The 14,764-nt window shown below is 43.9% G+C and overlaps 2 protein-coding genes across 3 annotated transcripts; one reads left to right on the top strand and one right to left on the bottom strand.

The window, feature by feature from the left end:
• Positions 1-221: 221 nt before the first annotated feature.
• On the top strand, positions 222-4,107 carry LOC105560938 (leucine-rich PPR motif-containing protein, mitochondrial-like). Of its 2 annotated transcripts, none has more exons than XM_012010466.1 (4): positions 222-760; positions 987-3,275; positions 3,603-3,750; positions 3,830-4,107. In XM_012010466.1, exons 1-4 carry the CDS (start codon positions 332-334, stop codon positions 3,994-3,996), a joined length of 3,033 nt encoding a protein of 1,010 aa, XP_011865856.1. In that variant the 5' UTR covers positions 222-331; the 3' UTR covers positions 3,997-4,107. The 2 variants fall into 2 exon arrangements, with proteins under 2 accessions (XP_011865856.1, XP_011865857.1); XM_012010467.1 differs by having other exon boundaries at positions 987-3,266; positions 3,597-3,750.
• A 120-nt stretch (positions 4,108-4,227) lies between these two features.
• Positions 4,228-6,682, bottom strand: LOC105560937 (intraflagellar transport protein 74 homolog). The gene is made up of 2 exons (XM_012010465.1): positions 5,846-6,682; positions 4,228-5,775 (listed from the first exon to the last, which is right to left on the bottom strand). The coding sequence occupies exons 1-2, from the start codon at positions 6,280-6,282 to the stop codon at positions 4,251-4,253; spliced, it is 1,962 nt and encodes a 653-aa protein (XP_011865855.1). The 5' UTR covers positions 6,283-6,682; the 3' UTR covers positions 4,228-4,250.
• Between the last annotated feature and the right edge of the window lie 8,082 nt (positions 6,683-14,764).

The raw sequence follows: 14,764 nt of genomic DNA on the forward strand, positions 1-14,764 counted from the left end.
ATGATTTTGTGTTCTACCTGGGATAAAGTCAAGTGAGAACAATAGTTATTAACCGGTGTATCGTCAAAATATAAGATACCCGTGGGAGGGAAGGGAAGGGGGAGAATGACGAATAACAAAACAGGCAAATAAATAAATAAATCAGGTGATACGAACGTTAATAATAAATAATAAAACACACGGACGGACTGCAGGCAGTGCACAGCCTACAGCCAAATGAAGCCTGCGCGCGCGCAATGCGATACTCGTGCCAGTCGCGTAATGTGCTCCGTTCGCGGCGTTCGCGCGATTATGCGCTCGTCGTCCCCTTGTCCACGCTGACTCGACGACGATGATAGAGGCCGAGAAAATGTTACAGCTGAGAAAATATCTGACGCTCGTCGTCCACTCGCAGCTGCGCTCGCCGCGTTGCGGGACGGCGAGGAGTCGTCCGCCCCGACGCGGAGGTTATGTCCTCGGCTACGTGCACCCTCGGCACGCGAGCCTGCGACCCGGGATTCCCGTCGTGACGTGCAACAGGACGTACTGCACGACGATACCGCAATCGTCGCGATCCGACGACGTCGATCACAAACTAATGTCGTTTTGCGACGACGTTAAAAAGGGCCGGGTCTCGGCGGACCATCTGAGGGAGGTTATCGACCTGTGCAGTAAGAGCGATTACCAGTTGCCCGACGGCACCGGCGTTCTGCTGCTCAAATGTTGCGGCAACCTGCTACCTGGTCTCGAGACAGCCGAGAGAGATTATCTTGCGGATCAGGTACTACATCATTTGTTTTACCTCGAATATTGTGTACAGTTGTGCACAATATTGTATAGACAATACTGATAAAAGTACAAATCATTAGAGCAGTATTTTACCTGCGGTCTAGATAGCCAGCTGACGTTATTTGTCTCATTTTTATGTCAAAATGATGGCAAATAACATCCGCTGGCTGTCTTGGAGGGAGATATTCGCCGATCGTGAGAGTTAATTTGTTGCGCAGGTGTGGCATTTGGCAAAGAAGAGCGGCGAAGGATTGACATTGGAATATTACAACGCTCTGCTGGGCATTAACGAGGAGAACTCCAAGTTTGTGAATCCTAAGAAGTTCCTGGCGAACATGAGCGTGGCGCCGGACGAGAATACGTATCGTTTGCTATTGAACTCGGCCAGGAAGGCGAGCGACGCTGAGTACTTGTGGGAATTCTTGTCCGTGATAAAGGACAAGAACATGGCCATCCATGAGGAAGCGATCAATGGATTGGTAGAAATGTATGTGATGAATGGTAATATTGCGGAGGCCGAGCGAACGATAACGTTGTTGCAGGAGGCCAAACTGTGCACAGCCAAGGCGTATGCCGAGCTGGCGTGCGGATACGCGAAACTCGGTGATATTCCGAATTTAGTCAAGATATTGAACGACGAGCCACAGAGCAATGCGAATCTCTTGAAGATAATAAAAGCTCTGAGTATGTCCAACAATGGCAGACACATCCCAGTTGTTTTGAATCTTTTGGTGTCCTCAGTACCGGCACTCGAGTCCGAGATCTCCAAGATGATCGCGGAACTGGTACGTGCTAATCAAATCGAGAACGTACAGATTATTATAAATTGTTTCGCGATGAACAACGTGGCGAGCAACATCGTGCAGGGTTTTGTAAATAGCTTTATGAACGAATTATTGATGTTAAACGCGCCGGTTAACGATGTCGTCAAGTATGCGAACCACTTTGTCGATTCCGGTTGCAGCCAACGCACATTGACTGACATGGCTGAAGTCTGCTTGAAGCTGGGTAGAGAGAAATTATGCCTCGCGCTATTCCAGGCGATGAGAAAGAGGAATATGGAGGTACGACCGCATTACTATTGGCCTTTACTGTTGAAAGCGTATCATAACAAGGGTGAAGCTAAGATGTTTTCGTTAGTAAAATCTATGATAGACAAAGGCGTAGAAATGGATTCCGAGACGCTGCTTCATTACGTATTTCCGTACGTAAATACTGCCGACCCGATTGTCACCTTACAGAAATTGCTGCTGAATAACGTACCGGGTGCTATCTCCTATACACCTCTGTTATTGTTTCTGCTACAACAAAATCGGCTACAGGATATAAAGTCGCTATGCACGAACCGTATGCACTGCAAAGTGTATTATAGAGAACTGATCAAACCACTGGTACGCGCTTACCTCGCTACTAAAGATTACGAAACTTGTGTTACGTTATTGACAGCATTTCCACAAGGGCAGGATTTCGTCAGTTTGTTCTTGGAATCGTTATTTAAAGCCGAGAAACCAGTTTATATAGAAGACCTACTGTTTCTTCTGAATGAAGTTAAAAGATGTGAAATAAAGATACCACAAGAGGATGCGATAATTCTCAAGAACACGTTAAAATGCAACAAAAACTTTAACGTTATGACGAAGGTGGAGGACTTAATAGACGAGCTGGTTGATCCGAAAGTGAAAGAATCAGCATTTCTGTTTCTCCCGAAATACATGAACACCAAGGAATTAGCGTATTTTTTAGTGGAGCTGAAGAGCATCAAAGCGAACACTAGAAACGTTCTACAAAAATTGCTGATACTGTATTGCTTCGAGAATAATCTGAAGAGAGTCGAAGAAATAAAACGAGAACATGATGAATGTAAATACACGTGGTCGTCCAGCATGAAGTCGACTTTGTTCGAATTTTATCTCAAGCATAACAAGCTGAAGGAGGCCGAGGCATTGGTGCCCGAGTCGCAGATAATGTCCGGTGACATCCAGCTAGATAAAATAAAAATCGTGATGTATGCCACTGCATTAGTAAAGGCCGGTAAGCCTAGAAAGGCCTTTGACGTTATTGATACGGTCAACGTCTTTGATACCAACGTTAATTTGACTGCGCAGACACAGTGTTGTACACTTTTGCAAACGTTAGCACAGAGTCAGTATCATGAGCACACGAAAAGCATGTTACACCTGCTTCTACAGAAAAATTACTGTAAAAAAAGCATGGACCTGTTGAGGCCGTTGGTGGTGATACCGTTAGAACGTAATGACATACTGGGCGCCGTAGATGTAATCGCAGAATGCGGGCAACGTTATAATGAGGCGCCGTTGATATTAGAAGTATTGACAATATTATTGGAACAAATGTACAGTTCAAAATTGCCCAACGCGAATATCTACGTAGAACAAGTGTTAAATATAGCAGCTACTGTCTATTCTGACAGCTTGGCGAATACGTTTCTGGCGTTGGCATTAACGAGGTTGAAGAAGACGGAGAAACTGCAAGCTTTATTATTACAGGTAACCGAGACGTTTCTAATCGTAGCATTTAATTTATATTTCCTTGGTGTATAATTTATTTTCAAGACTGCTGAAATGTTTTAAAATTTTATACAAATTTCGCAAAACTTTAATATAAAAAGGAAACGGTGAGAGGAAGACATTTACACATGTCTTCCTCTCACCGTTTCCTTTTTATATTAAAGTTTTAAAGAATATTAATAGTATATTTCTAAAATAGTTTTAGAGGAGTTTAAGAAAAGATTTTCTGAAATTTCTGAATACTCGAGTAACTTCGTTTGTTATACTTTTGATTTACATTCTTTTCACCAAATCTTTCTGTTACAGAACTACGAACTCTCCAAGAAGTGTCTTCTATATTATATTAAGAATGCAAAAACTGACAGAGATTTAGATGATTTGCAAAACCTCTTTAGAGCTTATACGAATTATTCACATCAAATTTCGATGTCTGACGAGCTCCTTTCCGTTTATAGTAAGCTATGTTCTTTTGCACTCCGATGTGTATGTAAACAGTCCTATAAAGTTAACGCTAATGATATTTGTATTTGCAGCTGTATTAGGAGACTGCAACCGTGCTTTAGAACTGTGGAAAGTTATGTGCACAAAAAATATCACACCAAGCGAGAAGTTCAAGAAGAATTTTACTCAATTTTTATTGTCACATAAAGTTTCACTTCCCCCAGAATTGGAAAATGAAAGTAAAAGAAACGTTAATTAATAACTTTAAATATTAAGAACAACATGTACGGGATAATGATATTCCGTAGATAAGTAGACAGATAATAGAAATTTTTTAAAGAAATTTGGTAAAAATAATGTGTACAATAAAAATAATTTTAAAATGTTAAAAATATAAAACAATATTTCCGACTGTGCCATCTTATCCTTTTTTGTTATTTCAGATTTGCTTTATTATTATTTTCAAATAAATACTATTAGGTGATAAATACTATTATAAAAGAAGTAAACAATCTAATAAGTAGATTTCAGATTCTCTTGGAGTAGTGCACTGTAATCGTTAATTAGTTTGAAAGCTTTCTCTTTCAACGGCTCGTAATTAACGCGTTCCTTTTCTTTACTTATAAATTCCTCGACCTTTGAATTATCTTCTTTCAATTTTTCCACTTTATCCTCTAGGCTGCTGATTTCCGGATAGATCGTATATTTCTTCAATCGCTCTTTGAGCTCGTTGTATTCCATTCGTAGTGATTTGAGCTCGTCCTCGCAAACCGACTCTTCAGACACTAATCCATCTCGCTCGGCGATCAACTCGTCCCGCTGGAATTCATTTCGCGTTTTCAAGCCATCCAAATCTTCCAGGACGATCAACTCGCTCTGTTGCTTCTTCAGCTTCTCCTTCATCTGCTTGGACTCCAACTGCAGCTTCTCCTCCAGGATTCTCAGTCTGTTGAACGTCTGTTGCATAGTTGCATAATCTTTCTTCAGATCTTCGAAGCCGTCGTCGTGATGCGTGCTCTCGTAATCGTTGTATGGAAATTTGTCGCGTAAAATTGCCGTTTCTTCGGCTTCCGTGAAGTACTCATTGTTCTCCACTGCGTTCGTCACAGCTTGCAACTTGTCAACGATCTCCCGCTCGAGTTTCTCCAGCTTCTCCATTTCCTCCTGTTTGTTCTGTTCGTATGTGGACATGAACTCCTCCATCATTTCCTCGCGCTTACGCAGTTCCTGATACTTGACTTGTTTCTCCGACTGATTGTCCTCCATGTCAGTCTCCAGCTGTTCCAGCTGTTGCTCGAGCTCCGCCACCTTCCTCTCTTTCTCGGCTATCTGCGCTTCTGTCGCGGCAATATCGGTGTTGTCGCGTTTGATTTTCTGCAGAAGCTGCTCCTTTTCATCTTCGGGCGACAATCTTCTGCGTTCTTCCTCCCGCAACTTGTCCCGCTTCTCCTCCGCCTCGATGGTTCTCACTTGCAGCTTCACTGCTTCCTGCTTCAATTGAGAGAGAGCGATCTGCTCTTCCAAGTGCACTTGCTCCCTCGACAGTTGGTCCAACTCGTGTTGCATCTGCTGTGCTTGCTCCTGCAATTCCGTCTTCTGTCTGAACAGATCGTCGTATTTCTCCTTCGTGTGCGGATCCATACTCTCAATGATATGCTCAGTCCTTTTTCTTTCATTCTCAATGTCCTTTTCCATCTTATGTAATCTTTGCTCCATTTGCTTCCGTTGCTCGAACATCCGCTCGACTTCCGTCGTCCTATGTTCGTTCATCAGCGCCAACTCCTTGGCTTCCTGCTCGATCACTTCTTTGTCGACGTCCAGGGTCATTTTGTCCACGACAAGGTTGTAGTCCGCGAGCTCGGTCTGTAGAGTCGTCAATTCCGCGGCCAAGCTCTTGGCTCTCTTGTCGTAGTGTAGAAAAGTGGCCTTCTCTTTGTTCTGCGTCTCAATGTCCTTCATTATCGTTCCGATTTCTTGCGTCAATTCTCTTATCTTTAGCTGCAGTAGGCCCTCGTAGTACCTCTTATCTTGAATCTGTCTGGAGATTCAACAAAATTGATAAACAGGTATGAATGCGCTAATAGTAAGATTTAGGTGGCACCGGTTACCTCGTCATTGGTAGACCCCTGGTGGTGCCCGGTCGCACGCCCGCTATCCCGTGCTGAGTGATCGGCCTGTCCAGCACGTTGACATTGAACTGCTTGGCCAGACCCGTATTCGAACGACCTATTCCGGAGCCTATCCTGAGGCCTGGGCCTGCAGTCGGCGCGCGATTAGACAGAAGGGACGCCGAGGGCGGTCTTGCGAGAGCAAGACGTCCGGGTGTCGCCGAGCGATAGGTAGCTGAACTGACGTACTCCGACGACTCGTCCTTGTGCCCGCGTCGCGATCTTGGTCGCTCGTACTTGCTTTGAGCTCTCACCATGCCCGTCGGCGGTCTGTCGATCTTAGTTCCGGAGGTACTCGGTACGTCTTCCTGGTTCCGTCGCCACCGAGTAATCGGCCGTTCTCCAATCTTACCGGAATCGTTCCTCTCAGACTCCATCTTTCGGAAATTGGACTCTTGGGTCGGAACGTCTGCTGTTAGCCGCGAGTTAGTTGTAAGTTAGACGTGAGTGGGGAGACGTTGCCCAATCGAGGAAATTCAGTGACTGATAGTGTATCGCTTAGGCAACTATTTGATGGCAGCAATGGTAATAAGGTACCGCGATGGAGGGAATAGCAATGTTTTGGCTCCTCGTAGTCATAGAAACTGTACGTGTGATTCGTTGGATCTATCTACCGCCATGATCGCGCGAACTATTTCTCACTGAGGAAGAAGTTGAACTCTTTTTTACGATCAAATTTTATTTAAATTATTTATTTTATAAATACTATCAGTTGAAAGAGAGAAAAACTATACAAGATTTATATACCAGTGAAAAAGAATTAAGATTCAAGACAAATAATATATATTTTATAAATTTAATGAATTTATTAATTTATAAATGGATATTAATTTAATAAATTTATATATAATAAATATGTAATATAAATTCATAGGGTAATTATAAATTTAAAAACTGAGAGAAATACAAATTTTATCCCAGAAGAAAAAATTGTAACGATAGCGTTCGATAGCATTATACACTACATATTATTTTGCAAGTTATTGATAAAACAAATATATCGCATTCGCGTTACGATTATTTTCGGACGGTAACATGCTAGTACGTCATTTGAAGACATTGCACCTTTCACATTTTTTAGTGTATGTGTGTCTACTTGAATTTTTACGAAGAAAAACGAACGGAACATCATTAATTGTCGTGGTTTTCGGAAAGGTAGAAAAATCTAATTCTCAATTCTTGTCATTTCTGATCGTTTAGATTATTTTTTATTATTACGACGTTGCATGTGCCTAGTTGCCACGACAGTTTTGGCGCATCGGTTTTATTGTTAGACTGTAAAATGTTAGAATATAAAGTGCGGAATACGTTCCGCGATCAATCTCGACTTTTATTCGTTAAAAGTGCATAACGAGCGCGAGTTCTTGTGACGAGCGTCTGCCGTGCGCTAAAACTCGCGTGTTTCTCCTTGGTTACATGTCGATAACTTAATTCGCCCGCGAGTACGATTTTAATGAAAAACGATCTAGACACGCGTAGAAATTCGCGCCGGTTTCTTCAAGTGAACTCCGCGCGATCGTAGCGTCGCCAGTTCCGTCAAGTGAATTTCCCGTCGATCGTAAGGGCTGACCGTGGGTCGCGACCTTCGCCGACGGATGGCGCCAGCGGTGCCCGGCCGAGCGCGGCAATTATTCAGCGGTTGCCAGGCAACCAGCGGTGTGAGACGCGAGGATTCGTTTCGTGTCTCGTCTCGTCCCGTGCGAAGCGCGACGATGCGTACAGGCGGCACTGGCGTGGTGGCGGTGGCGGCAGCGGCGGCGGAGGGTTCCCGAAGTTGAATTTAATATACGTTCGCCGTCCAAGAATATCCACGCCGCGACCGCCTCGAGGACAGCCGAGCAGAGCCGGCGCGGCGGACGAGGCGGGCACTACGCGGCGAGTAGCCGTCCGAGCAGCGTGCTCGCGTAACTTGGTCGTGATCTCAACCTCAGTTCGGTCAGTTGGATCGAGCGTGACGTCTCGATCGGACGTCTCGGCCGGCCACAAGGCGGCTCGCCAGTTCGCCACCCGATCTGCTCCGCGAGTTTAGCCGCGGGCGAGTGGACGCCTGGTAAACACGAGTGGAGCGTTCGATTCGGATCCGAGCGGCGCGAACAAAAACGCCGCGCGTCGGCGGCGGCGCTCTTTGCTTTACCCGCCTCTGCTACTTGACGACCGGGCCGACAGATCGGCCCATCCGTCCGCTCGCCCGCTCGCTCGCTCGCCGTAAACCGGTTCCGACACAGGCGCACAGGCACGGCGGAGGCACGGCCCACGGGCCTCCTCGTGCTCTCGAGAGAATGCTCTGAAGCGAGGGTCTCGTGCGCGCGCGTACCGCGCGGCTACCTTCGCTTAGCTCCCGTTTGTCGTTCGCGCGCGGCGATAGAACGCGCAACCGGCGGCGTGCGCGCGTTCCGTGTCGCGTCCAGTCGCGCGAGTGCGTGTGCGTGCGTGTGCGTGCGGTGCCGGCGTGCGAGCGCATCTGCCGCCGTGAGAAAGAGAGAGCCCGAGGAAATCAAGGTCTGCACTTCGCCGTCGCCGGCGCGGGATCATGGACGAGGAAGAGATCGACGGCGTCAAGTCGCCCATCAAGCGGCTCGGCTCCACGCGGAAGCTGCTCGTCTTCAACAGTGAGTTTCTCTCGACTACTTTTATTCAACAGACTACGCTCTACCCGTTACGCGACTCGTTACTCGCGTGCGCGAGATGCGGATTTCGATAGTTGCGCTTCTGTCGGGCGCCCTCCTAAAATAAACATTTTCCGATAATCGATCATTACCGCGTCAAAGCGATAACGACGCTTTCCCGAGAGAGACTTTGGCGCCGCGGCTTTTCTCAGGTATCGACCAATTTTCCGAGTCGCGATAAATCCGACGTAAAAATAGCGAGCGATTGTTCCACGAGCTTGAACGTTGTGGAAACTGAAGCTTTGCACTTCGAAAGAGTCGCAAGGGGGAAAAAAAGAACGTCAGCGTGCAAAATCGCGAGTTCAGCGCGCAATTTCGTTTCGCAATGCAAAGACCTCTTGTCGCCAGTAAACAATTAATCAATGTGGGAAATTAATAATCGACACAACTGACAAGTTCGAATTAAAGAAATTTATTGCGATAAATATTACCGCAGCCAGGGTTGAAACTAGGCGGGCGCCTCACCAATTCGACCACTGAGGCATGTGAATTCTTTAACATCGAGCTGACTGTAATTTTCTTTAAGCATACACGATTGTAATCGACAAGGGAGATATTTTTGGGAAAATCCCAAATAAGACCCTCCAAGTAATCGTTTATGTTAGATCCGACGATTAGACGGAATTGAGGATGAGATACTTTATCTTCGCTCGTTGCGAGAAATAATCTGGCCCGTGAAAAAGTGTCAATGTAATATCGACATTTCACACGCGGTGGCCGTGTGTAACTTGAGTGTTTTTTAATTCCGTATTTTGTGGTCCAAGGTCCCTTACAAATCTCTTAATAATTAGGTTTTTTCATGATAAAAATGACCGTCCGGTGAATCTTGGCGCCGGGATACGCTTCGAAAGTGAAATAATCTGCGTATCAGTACCGTAATATTGCATACTTATAATAGATCCAATGGTTAGATGAAATTGAGGATGAGATACTTGACCTTCGCTCATTGAGAGAAATAATCTGGACCGTAAAGACCAACGTAACACCGACATTCAAACGCGACGACCTAGTAACTTGAATGTTCTTCAATTTCATATTGTGATGTTCCAGGTCGCTTTAAAAAAAGAACTCGTAATAATTACTCTAGGGGAAAAAAAAGACAGTTATAACCCATTTTGGGTCCCATCGTTAGTAATCGAATTATTTGGATTGTTCGTGACTCTGCTCTGGGAAAAATTTTGACCGTTTTTTGACGTAGTTAAGCAACTTAACATTTCGGTTTGTGCCACTTAAGTGAAAATGATCTTTGCGTTACTGAATATCGACAGAACTAATTGAGAGAATTGATTAGTATTACTTAAAAAATCTTGGATATAGGTAGAACAGCTAATTGTGATTTTTAGTTACGCGGGATAAAATTCTCAAAAGATCAGAGTTACGAACAATCTAAATAATTCGATTACTAATTGTGGGCCCCAAGATGGGTCGTAACTGACTCTTTTTTCCCAGAGTAGATTCTTCGCGATAAAAAGAACCGAGCGTCCCGCAAACCTTGGCGCCGGGATATTCTTTGAAAGTGAAACAAACTGTGTATTAGGGTGTACTCTAATTTTAATAGGTGAAATCACTATTTGTTTCACAAAGAGAGCAATCTCGAAGAAAAATAAAGCGTTAGCATATCTCCGCGCTCTCGTCGTAAGCGATACGCGGATTCTCATCGCGACGTTTGTTTTTTTCTTCCCCCCCCCCCCTCGTGTGATCCCGCGTAATAACTCGCGTCGTTTAGATAACGGTCTCAAGGGCGAGGTATCGAGCATTCGCGGGTGATAACGAATTTCCAATTAGCCACCTCGACCGCAAGGTAGAACGAATTCGCGAGCTAGTGTACTTCGGCGCGTCACATCGTCGCGTCGCGCTGTAATCCACTTCGCGAAGATTAACGGGCGCGATCCGGACGTGCGAACAGGTGCGATTTGTTTGCACCGATGAGACGTAATACACGAAACGGCAGGTTACCAATTTCGCCGCACGTAACAGCAAGAGGAGAGCGCGACGCGGGGACCTCGCGTTTACGGGCAGCGCGATGCCGGTTTGCGCAAAACTCGCGCGTAAATATGTCATTACGTCAAATCTGTCCGAAAAGTTGCAGACGGACGTCGGACGAAATTACCTCGTGTTCCTCGACCCACGCGTTTCGCCGAGAGCGAGCCCAGCGTCGTGCGAAGGAAAGCGAGAAACGCGCGAACTTTCAACCTTTTAATCGTCGTTACGTAATTTATCGGTGCTTTGTATGCCCGTTTCCATTACATTACGTTGCGCGTTCTTATTGAGAAACAAGAATTAGTTTTGACGGTGGCAACGCGGCCGGCAACTTTTTCAATGGAAAAAAAAAACGGACGATGTGCTTCGTGTTTTCCGATTACGCGTGAAGCTGTGCGATTGGAATATATCTGTGTCAACGTTTAGAAAGTACGTGAAATCTCTGTTACCTTTTAAATACGCGGCACGAGATACATCGAGATCGTAAGCGAGGGACGTCCCAATACTTAAAACTTCGGTATGCTATATTTTTGGCAGAATCTCTGTAAATTCGTCCAATAAAAACTGTTATGTTAAATTGGATGAAATTAAAGATGAGATACTTGATCTTCGCTTATTGCGAGAAATAATCTGGACAGTAAAGCACCTCTGTGAAGTTGACACCCTATTTTGCAAAAGGTTATTTTTTGCAGTTCTAAATATACCCCGAAGAGTTAGAGAGTTCCTTATTAATATAAATAGTTCTGGCTTTTAGCGAAGCTAAAACAACCATGGATAAAAGTTGAATGTACTAATTTCACAAAAATGAAATCACGAAATCGGCGATAACATTAAAAGTATTGAAAATATTTAATTTTGCCGTTAGAATTTCCTTCAGAACTCTTGAAGTACTGCCCAGACCTCTGGGCCGACTTATCATGAAAAAAGCGGCCATCTTATCCAAACTGTTTCCGTACGGTTGTAATACTCGAGTTTATCCTATAAGGTCTGACTCTGAATACTGCTTTAAGAATCAATGTAAGGAGTCAATGTAATATCGACATTTCATACGCGGTGATTTAGTGATTTTCGAATTCGTTGTTTAATTCCATATTTTCAGCGTCCAGGGTCGCTTTAGAAGATGATCTTAACGATTGGGCGCGCGAGCGTTGCGTGAATGCGTGAGACGAAGCCTCACGGCGAGATAAAAATTGGCGTTCGCGGGAAACGATAAATTCTCCGCTCGAAAGATGCTTGCAGCTGTAGAAAACTGGGCGTTCGTTCGGCCGATTTGCAAATAAACACAAATCGTTCCGCATGAGGAGAGGAGAAACGGGTCATGCGCAAAGCCGCCGGTCTTCGCCAGGACGTGAAGGCGATTCCTTATCTCGCCAAGGGATTTTTCTCGCGGTCCGCTTCATCATCCGTTAATTTCACGTATACATATAATATACCTATGCTACTCGACCGTTCCGGCTGTCTTCTTGCGAAACGGAACCGAGAGCTTCGTCAGTCTCTTGCACAGTTGAAAAGTTTGTCTGTTAAATAACAGATATCACACATCCATAATGTTGGCGCAAAGTTTTGTGTTTAATGGAAACTCCCATTTTTTATTTCACATTCTTGTAGCTTACCTCGAGAGCTTTTCAAAACTCTATAATTAAAAGCTTCTTCATTCAATACTTTCCGAGTTGTGGGACTTGAAAGTTACAGTACCGCCGGCAATATAGTATTACCCAAGATGCACTGCGTGGAGGTTGCCCGGTCAAATTTACACTTCTTTTGTATTTACACCTGCGTACAATACAAAAGAGGTGTAAATTCGACCGTGATAATCGACTGCTTCTACAATAAATAAACGAACTTTAATTCTATTATTATACTATTTATATTATATTATATTTATTATTATTAATATACTAAATATGTTAAAATTTATACTAGAATTGAAGTTGGTTTATTTAGAAAAAAAAACAGTAGTAATTAAGCATTTTAAAACTGCGAGTTGGGGCTCAAACTCTAATTCCTTTTTGGCGTCACTTTCGCTTCAATCGATCTAAGGCAATCAGGCACAGTTTGTACAAGTCTTGTAAAATATGAAAGATCCCTGTCATTGTGATTCGCTATTGTTATGACATCATTAATGCAATGGAAAGCTAAATCGCGAGAAGTCTAATGAGTCATCAGCTGACGAGTGCGGTTTGACGATTTTTGTCCGATAAAAGAGCGAGGTAGTCGACGCGCGGCGGCTTAAATTTTCCAGGTTTCAATTCACGCTCACGGGCCGCAAAGAAATTGCGAGTTTATTAGTATCACAAGCGTTATTGTCGCTAGTGAAACACAGTGAGAGGCGATCAAGTGCGGACAGTTGCACCACTATTGGAATGCTGGTGTGCATGAAGGCTGCAGCGCGCGGCAGCAGGCACTCCTAGTCAGATCACATGTTGATTCAAAACTCGGGCTCGCGGAAATCGAATGTTCGCGCGCTACGACACCCGCATTTGATGCGGATGAATTTGCGATTGTAAAATTTGCCCCCCTGCGGGTTCAATTAATTACAGAGATTCGTGGAAAACGTAAATTCCTCGATTAGATTCCGTCGAGACTTACGCTGCTTTTATTTACGTCCATTTCTACCAATGTAGCTCAACTTTGATCGTGGCTCACCTTTTTGTCTTATCCTTTTCCAGTTTTAAGATCCAGTTTTACTAACGTCGCTTAACTTCAATTTTACTGTTAGCCTAATTCATTTTTGTCTCTTTCTAAGGGGCTAGTTAGCAAGAGACGAGGGATGAATTAAACTAAAGTCAAAATTAAGCGACGTTGGTGAAACCGGCTTAAGAGTTAAAACAAGACAAGTGAGTTAAATCGAGATTAATGTTATTTCGCATCGGTGTAAATGGATATTAATGTATCGAAACGCAAATATTCCAAGTATCGCGTCAAAACTGCGGATAGATCACGGAAATAGAGATTCAGTTAATTATCGAGGCTGAATGTTCAATTCTGAAAATGGGGAAACTCGCAGAATTTGAATACTGATTATTATGCACGTTATAGCAGAGTTCTCGTTGTTAATTAGCACGTGTGTCGCATGTATATTGTGTCTTCACAAAAATCTAAATTTTCACGTCGAGATTAATCACACATCTGATTCTTTTTTTGTACCGGATTTAATGATTGATCTCTTTAACGATCTCTCGTCTCGTTGGTCTCTCAACGCAGCGTGTTATTTCAGCCCTTGATTTCACGCTTGTTTTTGTATATTTAACCAAATATTTCACTCGTAAACCGAGGCTTCCCTCGTTAATCGAAAGAAAACACGACGTTCAGGATTCTTTTTCTTCATCGTGATCATTCGTCGGACCCGACGAACGATCTCGTTTCTCATTAGCATTATTGATGCAGCTGCAGCTTTAGAAATACATTTATGCATAGATCGCTTTCGCGCAGGCTGGAGGAAAAAAGACCTCGATCCACGCGACAGACGGGAATAATATGCATCACGTGGCAGATAAAATTATTTTCTCCAGCGTCACGTAAGCCCCGGACTACTTTGATAAAACTTCAATGCAAAGATCCCCGCTTTTTCGCAGAAATATTAATCTATCGGGACTTTCTAATCGAGCATTGGCGTAAGCGGTTGGTTTAATTCCTATAACAGGCCACGACGGCGAGATTTCACGGCGGCAGCCGTGTATTGCAATGCAGATACTCCTCGCGACCTCATTACGAGATACCTCGATGTCCATTAATGTCGCACTGGAAGTAGTTTATAGCGAGAGTACCGCAGCTTCGCGAAAATAGCGCAATGTGAAAACGGTGCAGAGAGAAATAAAGTTGCGAAAAAGCAGTATTCCTTTGTGTCAAGTACGTGATATGCGATTTATTTCGAGAATCGAGCCGAATAATTTTCTCGTCTATAGTTTTCGCGGAGGAATCGTGGCGTTTCTTCTTTTTTTTTCTACACAGTTGAAAATTTTGTGTTAAATTTAATAGATGCCACATGTCCAAACGATCCACACAAATTTTTGTGTTAATTTAACATAATATGGATATGTTAAATAGTGATAGGTACGTATTAATTAAAACTATGTTAGTATTTTAACCGAGGGGGAAACCGCTGAGGGCATTGTGGTGTACAGATTTGCGGCATTACCGGGCATTACTGGGGCATTTTTGGGGCATTACGTCTTGCTGAGGCATTATAAAGATAAAATAAGATACAATAAGA

This window comes from Vollenhovia emeryi, unplaced genomic scaffold, assembly GCF_000949405.1.
Source record: "Vollenhovia emeryi isolate VEMERY1.0 unplaced genomic scaffold, V.emery_V1.0 DF939216.1, whole genome shotgun sequence".
Lineage (NCBI taxonomy): Eukaryota > Metazoa > Arthropoda > Insecta > Hymenoptera > Formicidae > Vollenhovia > Vollenhovia emeryi.

Excerpts from the sequence above, each read along its gene's own strand:
- LOC105560938 (XM_012010466.1), top strand. The coding sequence starts at position 332 with ATGATAGAGGCCGAGAAAATGTTACAGCTGAGAAAATATCTGACGCTC. Across the intron at positions 761-986 it reads GAGATTATCTTGCGGATCAG|GTGTGGCATTTGGCAAAGAA; the intron begins GTACTACATCAT and ends TTTGTTGCGCAG. Across the intron at positions 3,751-3,829 it reads CGAGCTCCTTTCCGTTTATA|CTGTATTAGGAGACTGCAAC; the intron begins GTAAGCTATGTT and ends TTGTATTTGCAG.
- LOC105560937 (XM_012010465.1), bottom strand. The coding sequence starts at position 6,282 with ATGGAGTCTGAGAGGAACGATTCCGGTAAGATTGGAGAACGGCCGATT. Across the intron at positions 5,776-5,845 it reads AGGGGTCTACCAATGACGAG|ACAGATTCAAGATAAGAGGT; the intron begins GTAACCGGTGCC and ends TTGAATCTCCAG.